Source organism: Haliotis cracherodii, unplaced genomic scaffold, assembly GCF_022045235.1.
Source record: "Haliotis cracherodii isolate W230 unplaced genomic scaffold, xgHalCrac1.p SCAF_3, whole genome shotgun sequence".
Taxonomy (NCBI): Eukaryota; Metazoa; Mollusca; class Gastropoda; order Lepetellida; family Haliotidae; genus Haliotis; species Haliotis cracherodii.
The window spans coordinates 57,071,591-57,086,675 of record NW_027266286.1 but is presented as its reverse complement, the minus strand read 5'-3'; the positions used below and the strand labels follow the sequence as shown (position 1 = coordinate 57,086,675).

The window sequence follows — 15,085 nt, the reverse complement described above, 5'->3', positions numbered from 1 at the left end:
TGAATATGTTATCCTTGTTGAATAAAAAATGAGAAAACAAGACTTGTTTTGTTATATACGGTAACCTGTTAGAATCACAAAGCATGTTTTGACAGCATAGCCGCGAGAGCCACATTATACACTTACGCAACCATAACCATTGCCGCGAGAGCCACATCAATTTGGGCTATCTATTTTCGAAATGTGGCTTTGCCGGCCTGTAACCGTTTGTAGATACCTCTAATAGAGTTTGATAAAGATTAGCAGGAGGGTAAAACCCCTGAAATCCATGCTCAGTGATATCTGATCATTGATGCTATTGATAACTGAGTAGATGATATTGAAATCTTTCATGCACTAATTTAATATGTTACTTCTTTTAAAAAAAAAAAAATTAAAAACTTTCGTGTGAAAGATTCTCAGTTTGCCAAACAGAAAATCGATAATCGATGTACCGTTTCTGTCAGGTTAGTCAGTATATATCAGTGTTGTTCTCACAAGTTCTAACACGCACGCAACATAATCATGTGTGTATTCTTTTGGCTTCCAAAACTTCACTTTAACTTCATAACTTAAATTGACATTGAGTGAGCACTATTCCGATGAAAATTATAGATTTGTCTTTTTCTTGAATTGGACATATACGTAATCATCAACGCTGCTGGGGAAAGTTGACACAGCATTGTCCAGATCACCAAATTGTTATTAGTCTGCACACGGCAAGCATGGGGTAGACAGGATCCCGTGCTCTTCATTCCAAAGGAGCTTGCACGGGACACGCTAAAGATGAAACTAACCAACGAAATCACGGGGCCTTGGAAACAATAGAACACCTTGAACTTTTAAAAATGTTTTAAATAGGCGTGTTTTCTTCATTGCTCAAATTTAGAATAAAATTGATGTGAACAGTCGATTATTTTTCGCCGTCGTGTCATTGAATTGATGTGGTAACGTCAAGTAATGTAAGCAGTCTTCAAAGTAGCTCGGGGCGTCACAGAGAGGTTGCTTTTTTCCGACGACCGCGTGTCTCCTATAGAAGCCTTGGCAAAATTATGTGTCTTTCCCCCAAGGTATCGCTAGACCGCTTACAGGACGTCTTTCTACTGGGGTGAGTGAATTACAATTTATCGTCGCATCGGCATTATTTCAGCCACGTAGCGACGAGAACAAGTTGATATATATACAATTGAGTCATGAATACAAAGTTATATTCAAGAACAAAGTCTTGCTACTGGTTTGGTCATATCGAAACTTTGGTTATGGGGCAGTTTAAATCTAGTACTGACTTACTCTGGATGTAGTGAGCTATACTTCCGTACACCGTTTTTAAGTAATATTTAGATAACCAACTTGTAGGTCAAGTACCTATTTACGATTGGGAGTCAAGTTACTCTTTTGGTCAAGTGCCATTTTAATGATTGTGAGTCTTGATACTCTTTAGGTCAGCTACACGTACCTTGTATTTTTGGGGTCGTTTAGAATTTCCTTGCCCAGTCAAGTGACTGAGTCTTTAGTCTGTTAGACCAGTTTGCTATGCAGGCATTTTTCGTATATTTTATTGTCAGAGAGACTTATTTTGGGGATAGGCCCCGGTGTTTATTTCCACTTGGTTAACCCAGCCCAGATTATTAACTCTTTGGAGTGCTGAGGTAATTAACTCACATGTTAATTGGTCGCAGCCGACTTAATAGGCTGTCTATGCATCTCGCTAGTTATCTTGTCAAAGTGTTGATTATACTACTCTCTTTATTTACTGTTATACAGTTGCTTAGCTAACCAGCTTGTATTTATGTTCTGGTTTAATCAGTGATCGTTGTCAATGTAAATTGGGCTTTTGATCCTTTTTATTGTCAGCTATGTTTATATCAAGCTGATAGTAATAAGCCTGTGAACATATTACCACGTTTGTATTATTACTTTATACTTGTTTAGGGGCGGTCGGGTAGCCTAGTGGTGAAAGCGTTCGCTCGTCACGCCGAAGACCTGGGTTCGATTCCCGACATAGGTACAATGTGTGAAGCCCATTTCTGGTGTCCCCCGCCGGGATATTGCTGGAATATTGCTAAATCGACGTAAAACCATACTCACTCACTCACTCACTCACTTATACTTGTTTAATGACACAACACAGCTCCGTGACACAAAGTCTGTATTCGAAAACACGTTATTCGTAGGTACTAAATTACTACGAATAGCTTGTTTGATAGGCATAACTTAGAAAATGACAGGTGACAAGGTAGACACAATTTTATGAATAGCAACTTCTTTAATACTGTAAAAGGCGGTATATGGATCTCTTTTTACAGTATTAAAGAAGTTGTTATCCATAAAATTGTGTCTACCTTGTACTACGAATAAGTTTCACTTTATGTTAAAAGAAAACTGCATGTACACTCATTTACATATATCCTAAAATGGAAAATGACAACAAAATAACATTTTGATACATGTTCAGTCAAATATTAATCGAAACGACATTGGAATATGCATGCACAAGTTCACTTTATCTTGCCAGTCTGCTTTTAATCAATCAATTTATTAAGATGACTTCAATAGCGCTAGTCGATGTCATGGAAAGTTGTGTTTTTCATGTTTGCGCTTGACACGATATCCGTGTTAAGTGAAACCTTGCTACCTCGAAGTCATGGAGCCTCTTGAGAACATACCGAGTTAGCCATAGCGAAGGCCTCATGTGAGGAACTTAAAAAGGGCCTTCAATAAATATACCGAGAATTAGAACTTGGAGGTCTCAACTGTGGACGCGAATGAAGCTGTGCTCACAGTAGTCATTGCTTCGTTTCCACAAATGGGTACTACATGCATATATGTGAAGCTGTGTTCATCAATTTGTAATGAGGCGGATTTCTAAAGTTATCTCTCTTTCGTGCAGGATCAGCAGCCTGTTTGCAGGACGACCTTGACCTATCAGAGTAGTGGTTTAACGGTGAAGAGGACATGTGACGAGTACAGAGCATGCCTGAGACAGGAGGGTGCGAACAAGGAAAGCTGTGTACTAGAAAACGTGTTACAAAAAAGAATGACGTGTAATTATTGTTGCTTAGGACCCTTGTGTAAAGATGATGCTTATGGAGGTAAGTTAATTAATTGTTAATAATAATAATAATAATAATAATAATGATAATAATTAACCTTTGGCGTATTTACAATTGTTGTTAATAAAGCTCCTTGTGTCATGAAGTTAAAAGAGTTAACCTGTTTTAAATTTGGTTTTACGTTGGTGCCTGCATTTCATAGGTTTTGAGCTACAATCGGGTATGCTCTTTCTTCGAAACTTTCGTAGAACGTCATTCGACTCTTGCTCAAATGTTGATAATTGTTACTGCAGTCAATTCCTTCTACACTTTATGGTAAAGAACATTTTCAATTAAAATGACAATAATTATGTTTAATGCAATTCTCTATTTTGAATTGTTGACTTGACTTTGCATGTGTTTTGAGCTCGGGTCGTTACAAAGAAAAACAACTCTTTGTAACAATTGGCATAAGGCACTCGAGTGGTATTATTTCAAGTACAGACCCACGAGATGTAGCATAAATAAAGTTTACAACATTTACTCACTCGAAGATAAACTGTAACTGTCTGTAACACTGAGAAGCGATTTGTATATTTCTAGTACATGGCCGTTTGATAAGGTGAGCAATTCGGGGCTACTCTACCTACGATTGCAAATGAACTAGGCATTTCTTCAACAAAGTTCGTGTTGAACAGAGTGCATGTTTAATATTTGTTTGCTTGTTGTTTGACACCGCACACAGCAATATTCCAGCTATATGACGGTGGTCAGTAAATAATCGAGTCTGGACCAGACAATCCACTGATTGACACCAGGGGCATCCATCTACGTAATTGGGATACGATGACATGCATCAACCAAGTCAGCGAGCCTGACCACCCGATCCCGTTAGTCGCCTATTACGACAAGCATAGTCGCTTCTTAAGACATGCATGGGTTGCCGAAGACGGATTCTTACCCGGATCTTCACGGGTTTAATAAAAGTCCGATATGACACCCATCCAACTGTTAGACTGTTTTATGTAGTAATGTTTTGAGGGTCAATTGATATATACCGTTATATACTGGTACCGTTTCCATTACTTTCTGTTAAATGAGGAGTGGTCGGGTAGCCCAGTGGTTAATCGTTCACTCGTCCCGCCGAAGACACAGGTTCGATTCCCCACATCAGTGCAGTGTGTGAAGCCTATTTCGGATGTCTACCGGCGTGGTATTGCTGAAATATATTGCTACAAACGGCGTAAAGCCATACTCACTCACTTTTGTAAATGATATGTAAACATACCACGTCAACGCCAGAGAACAATAGTACCGTCATTCTGCCGAAACAGATTCCATTGTGTGAAGAAGGCAAAATAGTCGATGCCAAACGTATAACTGGAACTCTTTTATGTCTCTTAGCATATAAATTGACCCGCTTAGTTTGAATCAAAACACGTTCCGAGAATGTTCCAGTTATAATCACTGTCGTGTTGTACCTGAATACCAGCTTGGGGAAGCAATAGTGACGCAGGCACCTAGCCATGTTTCCCGTCTTAAAGCACACCCTCGGCACATTCCTAAGCGCTACTGTCCCGTATTATTCGTTACAAGTCAATGTTGCCTGCTAAACAATGAAGTCCTTCACACTAGGTGTATTGAAACATGATTATTTCCGATCGAAAACTAACACTTTGCCTGTTTTGTTACAGGTCGTTTGAAGGGGTATACGTTCTACCTCAAGTTCTCAACCTCTGGTGCCACCTACACCTCTGAATTTGGGGACACAAATTCAAAGACCTACCGTGATATGGTACAGCGTTTGACAGAGGCGGTGAGTCTAAATTTGTAGCAACACGCGGTCTATAGTCTCCATTACTTACACTCAAATTATGTTTACAGAACATTTGTGTTGAAGACCAGATTAATCTTTTTTCTTGTCTGTTCATTTTCTTGGATTCATTCGTTGCTATGTTCCGTTACAGGCTTTAGGTTTTTACGTTTCTAAAATCTATACGTGTCGTCTTGCTACAGGCGACTTAAACTAGACCTGAGATGCTGCTACATCAATTTGGCTTCCACAGTGGGCATCAACACGTGGCTGCCGTCGAAGCACTAGCAGAGCACGTGGTTTCCAGTAGACGTGTTACGTTGCTAGTGGCTTCGTAGTTGGGTTACTAGATGACAGGTGGCTTCCAAATTACTTTTGTTTGTTTGCATTTTTGTTGTTGAACGCCGCACTCAGCAATATTACAGGTATATGACTGTAAATAATCGAGACTGGACCAATGGCGACTGCCATCATGCGGATCGATCTATACCACTGGGATACGTTGACATGCCTCAACTAAGTTAGCGAGCCTGACCACCCGATCCCGTTAGTCGCCTCGTGAGACAAGCATAATCGCCTCTTACGGGAAGCATGTGTTGCTGAAGACCTATTCTAACCTGGATCTTCACGGGTCCAATTAGGATACTGGGAGGGTAGTGGCATTTGGTGCTCTCTTACTGTGAAACATACTTGTATGTCAGTTTATTAGACTGTTCCTTTTATCGTTAACAGGTGAATGAGGCGCTTGATAATTTGGGCGTTTTCGAACTGTCTGAAATCAGTTTCAGGTAAAATATAAAATAATAAAAAACTACAAAGTTGTGGTTATGGTCACGTTACTATTGTGAAAAAGCCAACGATATTTCATAAAGGTTCACATCATTGTTCCGTTTTGTATCCCATGAAACCATGTTCTAAAATGACTACAGGTGTTATCAGACAAGGCACAGGTTAAAATGTTTAAGTAATTGGCTATAAAATGTACCTTGCGTATACAATATAGGAAAACTGTATACTTTATGTTTGAGCGCAATGAAGGAATAAACTTCCTAATAGTAATATTTGCTTACAGAAATATCAAATCATTGAAAACAAACTTGTATGCGTTGTCGTTACCCTCTCATCGTACAGTCATCTTTATCTTTTGGTAACCTGTTCAGTGTCCCCGGTTTGACCATATATTTCCGTCTGGCCTGCAACATATTCATTCGAGTGAGCACCGACGACACGAGGAATGCGATCAAGAGTGCCCTCAGTGAGGCGATCGAGAAGAAACCGGAGAGTCTGATGAAGCAACTCAACGTCGCCTCTGTTGATGTCAACTTTAAAGGTCAGTTTGATAGAGGCCTAAGTCCTTTTGATTTCAGAGGCTGTACTGTTATGGATTACATACTCATACTGCATTATACGTTTCTGGGTATAGTTTATAGGCTCTGTGTGGAAAAGAGATATGACTATGCACGTCATGGAGTGTTTTTGAATGCCATGACTATAACAATATATTTCTATACTTAGAACAAATAACTAGACTTCCCCGAATGGCTGGTCCCTTCGCTCGTAACCCGAGGTCGATTTCCCACATGGACACAACGCATATTATATTCTACTCAACCTTTGATAGGGATTGTGTTATTATTCCATGATACACTAAACTGATTCATCTGAACATGTATGTGTAAACAGTACGAAAAATATTTCAGTATTAGTAACACAATTTGACCAGTGTTTAATGTCTGACGGCTGACATGGTTCGTGTATTTTGTCCTCAGCTCCAATGTTCTGCAAGCCCGAGATACAGACAACCAGTAAGGGGACATTTGAATGGCCTGAGGCATTAGTTGACGAGACGGAGGAGATCTTATGCCCGCATAAGACACTTAGTCGCGTTCTTCTTCAAGCCTTTCGAAAATGGTAGGTCATGCTATAGAACTGATATTGTGTTGTTACTTCTAGATTAATCAGAACTGCGTCACTAAGGCGTGCCTGAATGCTATGATCGTTGTTTCGAATTCCAATTCGCCATGATCATGATTCTGTGTTTATTCGCATAATATCCGAGATCGTGTATGTTCACCAGAGTGGTAAAGGTCCAAGAGCTGCACCACGTGGAATTCTTAGCCATGTGAAGCCGCCGGGTCGTGGTATAAGTGGGTACAATGTATGGAGACCATTGCTGGTGTCCCCCTTTTCATATTTCTGGAATCTTGCTAACAGCTGCGTAAAACCATAACCACTCACTCACTCAACATGGATTATGTCCTCAAAAGGTCACAAACACAAATTGACCCTTGCGTCTTTCTACAACCATCGTTTGTTTTCGCCGTGGCTCCAAAGAAACGTTATTACTCAGTCAATCTACCATCCAATCACACACCCTATCACTTGTTTTGTCCCTTAAACCTATTTAGTACATAAGTGTGATTAAATAATAATAAAACTTTTCATGGATGATAAAAAAAAATTAAAAATACTTTCAGAATTTCAAATCGATTTTTATCTTGTCAAATTACACTATTTTCATGGGATTCGCTGTAATTTGATGTGCAGTTGTGTTTATTATCACTGTGTTGTGCCCGTCGCCCTTCCATCTTGAGGCGATGGTGACTGTGTTGATGTTAGGAAATATGTTCAAAATATTCCGCCACAGTTTTAACTGGAATTGTTCGTTCAACTAAGTGTGAGCCTATATAGCACACACTTTAAACTTGCAGACATTACGTTAAGATGTTCAAAATAGTTCTGTGGTAAATGTTGCACTTACCCACAGTTTCAATAAGCATCAATGTTTCCAGACTTGCTGTACGTTCTTGCAAATCTCTCTTGCTACCACCGTCACTGCGACTACGTCTTCCACTACCTCTTCCTCAACTGTTGTTTACTTGTATTTACAATTTGAAATAGCTACAACTATATAACTACATAAACTACGTTTAATTTTTCAGCGTCAAAGTTAATGACAGGGCGATTTGGATGGATTCTAATCTAGAAGCATGCCCGTTTGCAAGCAACGTCACAAGACGGCTGGAGGACCTCACCACAGAAGAAATAACGAATGGTTGGTATTGACTGCAGGGTTTACTTTGTTCTTGTGAATATACTGAAGCGTAACTCGGAGGAGCCTGTGGAAACTACCCAATTAGTTCATTTTATCAGAAGTATAATGTCCATTCCCATTTGTTTTGTGACATCTCACTTATAAGGAAACGTATACTCGGAAATGTGTCACAGGACAACAGTGAGTGAGTGAGTGAGTGAGTGAGTCGAGTTTAACGCTGCTTTGAACAGAATTCCAATTATATCACGGCGTGACAGCTTACTGAGAGAGGAAAGCCTGAAGTTAAGCTGGCCTCAGACGTTTGGTGAAACCCACGAGCACGGGTATGGCGGTTGCTGTGTCACGGTTACTAACTAGCACACACACACACACACACACACACACACACACACACACACACACACACACCCTTCGCTAGATTAACGTCTCATCCACAGAGGAGCCGACTCGTAATTGTCGGGCATCGGCTCAACCCACCTGTTACGTTACCAGCCTTTGTCTGTACAGCTGGACAACGACCCACTCGCATTTAGCTTTGGAAGACAAAGTATTTTTCTTTTTTGTGAGTGTGTAGTGGGGCGGTGTCACCCGGGTGAGTTTGAAATTTAAGCATGAGTAGGATCCGCTTGTCAAATATTCGAATCCCAGATTCGTCACATGTGATGGCATAACTAACAACCCACTCACTCACTCACTGAACTCGTATTTTCAGACAACGTCCTGGAGGTCTCCAAAGAATTGCAGATGATAACGTCTGGAGCTGCCAACTTCACACAAACTGATGTGAACTTCGCAGTGAACATTGTGGAGGGAATTGTCAATCTGGAGAGCTCTCTCAATTCCAGGGAGGTCATCAACAACACTCTAGCATCGGTCAGCTACATCATCGTCGTACCACGCGAGGTGCTCCTGGAGGCGGAACAGAAGAAACAAGCAACTACAAGGTAAAATGCATTACAAGATAACTTTCATCCAAAGGTTCAACACGGCGAAAAGACACCTACCTACCTATTGCTGCAAGTACTTATACTGCCATAATGCCACGTGTGTAATTAAGAAGGTAAAACAAATTTCAATTTGCATGTGGTACCTTCAGAATCAGGACTGAGAATATGGCACATTTTAAATATTTATATTATATCAATGTCAACAGTATCACACTCAAAGGGGGACACGGGTGGCCCAGTCGTCGAAGTCGTCGCGATTCGCTGTTATGAGTTGCGTCCCTTGGGCACGCCAGAAACCTATGATTGTGGGTTCGAATCCCAGTTCGCCCCGATTATGTTCTAGGTTTGTCAGCACCATACCCGTGCTCATGGGTTTCACCGAAGTGGTAAACGTCTGAGACCTGCATCACTTCGGGCTTTCCTCCCACAATAAGCTGACAATAATAACTGGAATACTGTTAAAAGCGGCGTTAAACCCAACTCACTCACTCACTCACTCACTCACAATCATAGTGATATACATGATACTGCTGACATTGATATATCTAGAGTGGTAAAGTTATTAATGTTTTTTCATAATTAATCTTTTCAAAGTAATAGTTACATTGTTGTAATACTATTTCATAATGAAGTATAGATCAGTGGAGACATGTAGATATTGTTAAATTTGATAACCAAAAACGTTGTGAGTCCGTTTGTTATTTTTAACCATGGACCATGCTTCACTATGACACATGTTTGATATATCTAGCGCTCTAGGACAGATAAACCAGTCTAGGACAGAGCGTGTCTCCCTGTTATGATTGTTGAAGAATTACATAAACTTGTTTAGTGTAATAATTTACAGTTAGTAATGTTTCATATAAATTATTTTAATAAATATTTTTGTATTCGTATGTACGCATATCAGTATACGAATATGAGACAAAGATAAGGTTTCTTTAAAAGTTTGTTTACATCTTTCCAACTGTTACTCATCCCCATGTTACTTTCTCAAACCAAAAACAATAAGTCGCGGCATCTGGCGCCGTGCAATAACTGCATGAACACGAATACATAGTCTCCTGTTTGCAGATTGATATCATCTGTGAACAAGATGACAACGTCGTCATCTCTGGGTGACGGGGATCTTCTGATAGTCCAACCCAACATTGCCGTGGCTGCCGTCAGCATCGACCCAAGAAACTTTTCTGGAGTTTCTTTCACCACGGATTCGTCCAAATCGGGCGGTGACACGCTCGCTGGCGAAACGGTAGGGTGGCTTCATATTTTATTTTATTTTCACGTCTTTTATCACAAGATCGCCACAAGCCATTTCTAAGGATAATTATGTTTGAGAATTGAAATTGATGGAAAACAGTGAGGATAAGTTGGTCTTCGACCAAGCTATAATTTATTGAAAGCCCTATAAACGTATTGATCTTTGTTTCTTCATTTCCTTTTTGAAAGGTTGAGATCAGAAAGGGAAACATCCCTCAACAACAAGACCAAACAATGGCGACAATTGTGCTTCCCGACGGCCTTTTCGCTTCTCTACCACCTGGGGACATGACCAAAGCAAACCGGGTTATATTTGCTGTATATCCGACAGATAAATTATTTTCTGTGAGTGTATATGTAGCTGATTCAACATGCACAATCGTATCGCAGTTTGAAATATATTGATATATGTATAGCGCTCCTGAGCCCTATGGTTGTAAATATGATGATTTTCTCTATGTTCGTTTTACATTCAACATTCGCTGTGTGCATACACATTAAAAACTATATATTCACCGTGATATATTTATTCATCATGGACATCCGCATTCTACTATCAGTTATACTAAAAAGTTCTGTGCCTAGTTAGGAACGATTATAGTACACCATAATATTAACAGTTTTCATGTATTAAGTACAATACTCTTCATGCATACAGACTGCATTTGGGCCAAATACACAGCCAGGCAGCATATTTTGCAGGCATCCAAGTGACTAGGTATTCTCTGTTGATGAAAATGGACAAAGTAGGCTACCGCGATACATGCAGACATGGTTCCAAACGAAGCGAACAGGTCCTTGGCCCCGTTCCACAAAGCGATCTTAGCGCTACGATTGTCGTAAGTCAGTGTTAAAGAATGGGAGTTACGATCGACTTAGCGCTAAGATCACTTTGTGGAACGGGGATCAGGATGATTTTCATTGGTCAAAGATATTTCAAACTGAATAGTCAAGAATGGTATGATGCATAACTATGTATGTCAACATTAAACATTCAATCGAATACGTATATTCATCAACATATCTATAAAAGATGTTATGGTCCTTTTTTGTGCACGGTGCATACTCATTGTGAGTGAGTGACTTAAAATTTAACGGCATTCTTTCATCCATATAGCGACTACTCATTGTGAATGTCCACTTTATGTCATTAATGTAATGTGTAATATATTCCAAACAATCACGTTCGATTTGCGTCACTCTTATCTAAAGGTATTTGAAAAGGCTCGCCAAGGCCCAAGTGTCAATCCAACCGGAAGAGCAGGGGGTGATGGGAGTGTGGCTCCATCTTTACCAGCCTCTAACGGTGGTTCTAGCATAACGACTAAAGATGGCGGTGATTTCACGGTGACTGATGGGGCGCAAGGTAAAGTGACAACGATGATAAATAGCAAGATCATCTCCGCAAGCGTCCCAAACGTCATCATCGCCAATCTCACCGACCCCGTCATCATACACCTGCCACATCTGAAGAAGGTAGGACATCGTCATATGGTCTTCTGAAGTAATGTTTGCATATGGTACAACGATAAGAAAATACAACTCTAGATATATGATATACGGTTGTTATCATATTATATTAGGACTATCGAAAAATGAAAGGGACCTTTTGCACAAAAAGATCTCAGTGCTGCATTTATGTGAATTGAACAGTGAAGTTAAGCTCGTCTTCGAACCGCCCCAGAACTTATACCACGCGTTTCTCTCCATACATACACGCTTTAAACACGTGTTCGTGAGTACACTTTGTCATATATTTTTCAAATGTTGACGATTATAAACTATATATGCAGTGTATAGCACCTTATTGTATTTTTTCTCAAATATTGCCTCGACTGTCTTTTGGGGTGTGCACAGAACGCTGTCAATCCCCGGTGTGTGTTCTGGCGAGACAACGGTGCAGGCTGGTCGACAGATGGGTGTGAAGTGAAGGAAGATGTCAAGGACAGCTACACAACCTGTGCTTGTAACCACCTCACTAACTTCGCGCTGCTTATGGTGAGTCATACGGGGAATAGTATTTTCACATTGGTGCTCGTTGTCTTCTTCGGCGGATGATCGAAACTTGTCAAAAGAAATTGTCTGGCGTTTTCATTATATATTTACACATACGGGGGCGATGGGTAGCTGGTGGTTCTAGCGTTCACTCGTCACAGTCAAGGCCCGAGTTTAAAAACCCTCGGGTGTTCCCAGCCGGGATATTGCTGAACCATACACACTCACATACTTGCATACTATTACCCAATACATGCAACTGCAAGCGTACCTCATACATTATCAGATATACGATAATCTTCAATGCGTTGCATCTAGGTATCACAAGCCTTGCAAGTTTTTCTTCCCTATGATAATGTATGCCGACATACGGCTGAAAAATGTTGGATGCATCACGTTATTTATTTCGGTATGAATATCAAACATTACAAGATAAATATGAATCTTTTCAGGACATATATGATACATTTCAGGATACACCCTTTTTTATCATTTATTTGATACATTTCAGTATCACGTGATACCATTCATGATAGACAATGATACAAAATTTCAGAATTCTCATGACACATTCCCGAATACATATACATTTCAGGATTCAACCATGAAACATGTATGTACGTATATACGTGTGTATATTATATCAGGGTGACTACCATACATTTCAGGATAGATGTGATACAATTTAGGACACTGATGGTATTGATAGGATATTGATGGTACATTTCAGGATGTTTATGAAAGAGGTGCTGATGTATCTGAAGCTGACCGCGTGGCCCTCTCCCTCATCTCCTACATCGGATGTGGCATATCTCTGCTGTGCCTGCTGCTGACGCTGCTCACCTACTTCATGTTCAGGTGAGCTGCAACAAAAAGTGAGTGAGTGAGTTGGGTTTAACGCCGCTTTTAACAGTATTCTAGTTATATCGCGGCGTGTCAGCTTAATGTGGGAGGAAAGCCCGAAGTGATGCAGGTCTCATACATTTATTTACCTCATCGGTGAAACCCACGAGCACGGCTATGCCCCCGAATTGATTAGAAGGCTTCAAGTTATACATATTTCAATTCGTTTTTTATATATATATATTTCCATTAGGTACATGATAAAAATAGATTCGCAAGATTGGTACTACAATTTCCAGTTATTTCTTTGAATGCTTCTTTTCTTCTTCGACTAGTGAACACTCATTACGTCAGCGAATGATCTATTATCGGCTCAGATTAGCAAATCAGCATCGGATTTCGGGGCACAGGATGTATGCCCTCTATATATGGACTGTATTAAGTATTTAGTGGCATCGAGTTTAACTCCAGGAAATGAACTAATTGTCATTGTATATCCCAGAAACAGACATCCGAATTAACGTATGTAATGCTACAGCCTCAGATTTCAGGCTTTTCAAATAAGATATTACAATTATTTGTCTTGTTACATTAGTCACTTTTATTCATAGACTGACGAGACAACATTTATATTTATATAGAGACATAACGAGTGAAAATGACAACTTTTTCAGCAACCATGGTATTTGACAAAACTTCTATTTATTATGGGTTTTCTCGCTAATCGTACCTGTTTTAGTATGAGAACCACTGTATACATGAATCAGACTAACAGTCATGTTATACACTTAAGAGAAATATCGATTGTATATTTTTGTTTCTTTGATAGGCATTTAAAAGTTGGAGTACTAAGTAAGGATGTACTTCGATGTAGGTTCAACAACGCTATCAAGGAAGTGATATACAGAGTACTGCCTCCTACCCGTATATATACTTGTCAACCATGCTCTGTATATCACTGGCTATATATATAGTCCCTATATTCCTAATGTTGATAAACAAAGATGTCTTATTAAAGAATATCTTTTACATTCAAGAAATTAGTGAAAAGCATTTTCGCACGGGGAACCGCAAGAGCAAGAAAAAGCGTCTGACAAATTAACCCTAAATAAAACATCATTTTGATTGCTACATCTATGTCTGAGTCTCGTGTGGATAATATTAATTTGACGCTTTCCATAACTGAAATAATATGGAGATTTAATAACGTTTGGATAATTTTTTGTTTTTAATTCAGCTGCAGAGATACTATTTTTAATATTTTCATTTTGTGAATTCCATTGTTTTAAAGAGTCTATTTCTGAAATGTAATTGTTCTGGCAAAACGTACAGTCATGTCCTGTTTGTTACGTTAGTTATAATTTGAAGTAGCTGATCTATTATGGGGTAACAAATCATTTAGATATGAGGGACATTCATTTATTATTATTTTGTGCACTGTCGTAAGTTTTCTTTTAGTGGTAGCCAGCCGGTTTCGAAATATAAACTTTCTCTCGAGGCAAATTTGGTCAAACCTGTAACTATTCTGGCAGCGACAAGTTGTATTAATTCAAGTTTATTTTCGCTATAAGCAGAACAGTTGTATGAGTATTCCAGAATAGGTCTTATAAATGTCAGATAGATTTTTGACAGATTATATCTATTTTATTCATATTTAAGTTTACGCATAGCTGAAACCATTTTCGCTGTTGGCTTAGCAATAATTTAAACATGTGCAGTCCATTTCGTATCTTGAGATAACGTGAACCCCAGATGTTTTTGAGTTTCAACATGTTCAATGGCACTGTTAGCATAACAAATAGTTGGATAATCCCGTTCGTGTTTGTGACTAAAAAGCATGTAAAGCCATGTGCTTGCCCACTGATGGAGAGAGAGAAGGTCTTGATTTAGTCTGTCTTCAATTACGACCATATCAGTAGATGAAGATCCTAATATATACATGCATCGTCGGCGAATAACCCAGTAATATTTTGAAGCTGATCAGTAATATCATTTATGTAAACTAGAAATAGGAACGGCCCCAGTATAGAGCCCTGTGGGACCCCTGCTTTAATGAATGTTTTACTTGATAAACTACCATTAATAAGGGGCGATTTCTCACTGACAATGCTTTCATTGCAGCAAGAGGTATATGTAATTGAATTCAATTCAATATATTCAT

The 15,085-nt window shown here is 39.4% G+C and overlaps 1 protein-coding gene across 3 annotated transcripts in view; it reads left to right on the top strand.

The window, feature by feature from the left end:
* LOC139475978 (adhesion G-protein coupled receptor G6-like) overlaps window positions 1–15,085 on the top strand; it is a 77,688-nt gene that overhangs the window by 51,328 nt on the left and 11,275 nt on the right. For all 3 annotated transcript variants that reach the window (XR_011654038.1, XM_071259202.1, XM_071259200.1), the window contains exons 9-20: window positions 2,870–3,071; window positions 4,706–4,827; window positions 5,557–5,612; window positions 5,985–6,154; window positions 6,594–6,735; window positions 7,767–7,879; window positions 8,592–8,823; window positions 9,901–10,078; window positions 10,276–10,431; window positions 11,299–11,562; window positions 11,944–12,084; window positions 12,812–12,939. Coding sequence is in view for 2 of the 3 variants with exons in the window: in XM_071259202.1 (XP_071115303.1) it covers window positions 2,870–3,071; window positions 4,706–4,827; window positions 5,557–5,612; window positions 5,985–6,154; window positions 6,594–6,735; window positions 7,767–7,879; window positions 8,592–8,823; window positions 9,901–10,078; window positions 10,276–10,431; window positions 11,299–11,562; window positions 11,944–12,084; window positions 12,812–12,939 (1,904 nt within the window). In the remaining variant the exon portion in view is untranslated. The remainder of the gene's footprint in view (window positions 1–2,869; window positions 3,072–4,705; window positions 4,828–5,556; window positions 5,613–5,984; window positions 6,155–6,593; window positions 6,736–7,766; window positions 7,880–8,591; window positions 8,824–9,900; window positions 10,079–10,275; window positions 10,432–11,298; window positions 11,563–11,943; window positions 12,085–12,811; window positions 12,940–15,085) is intronic.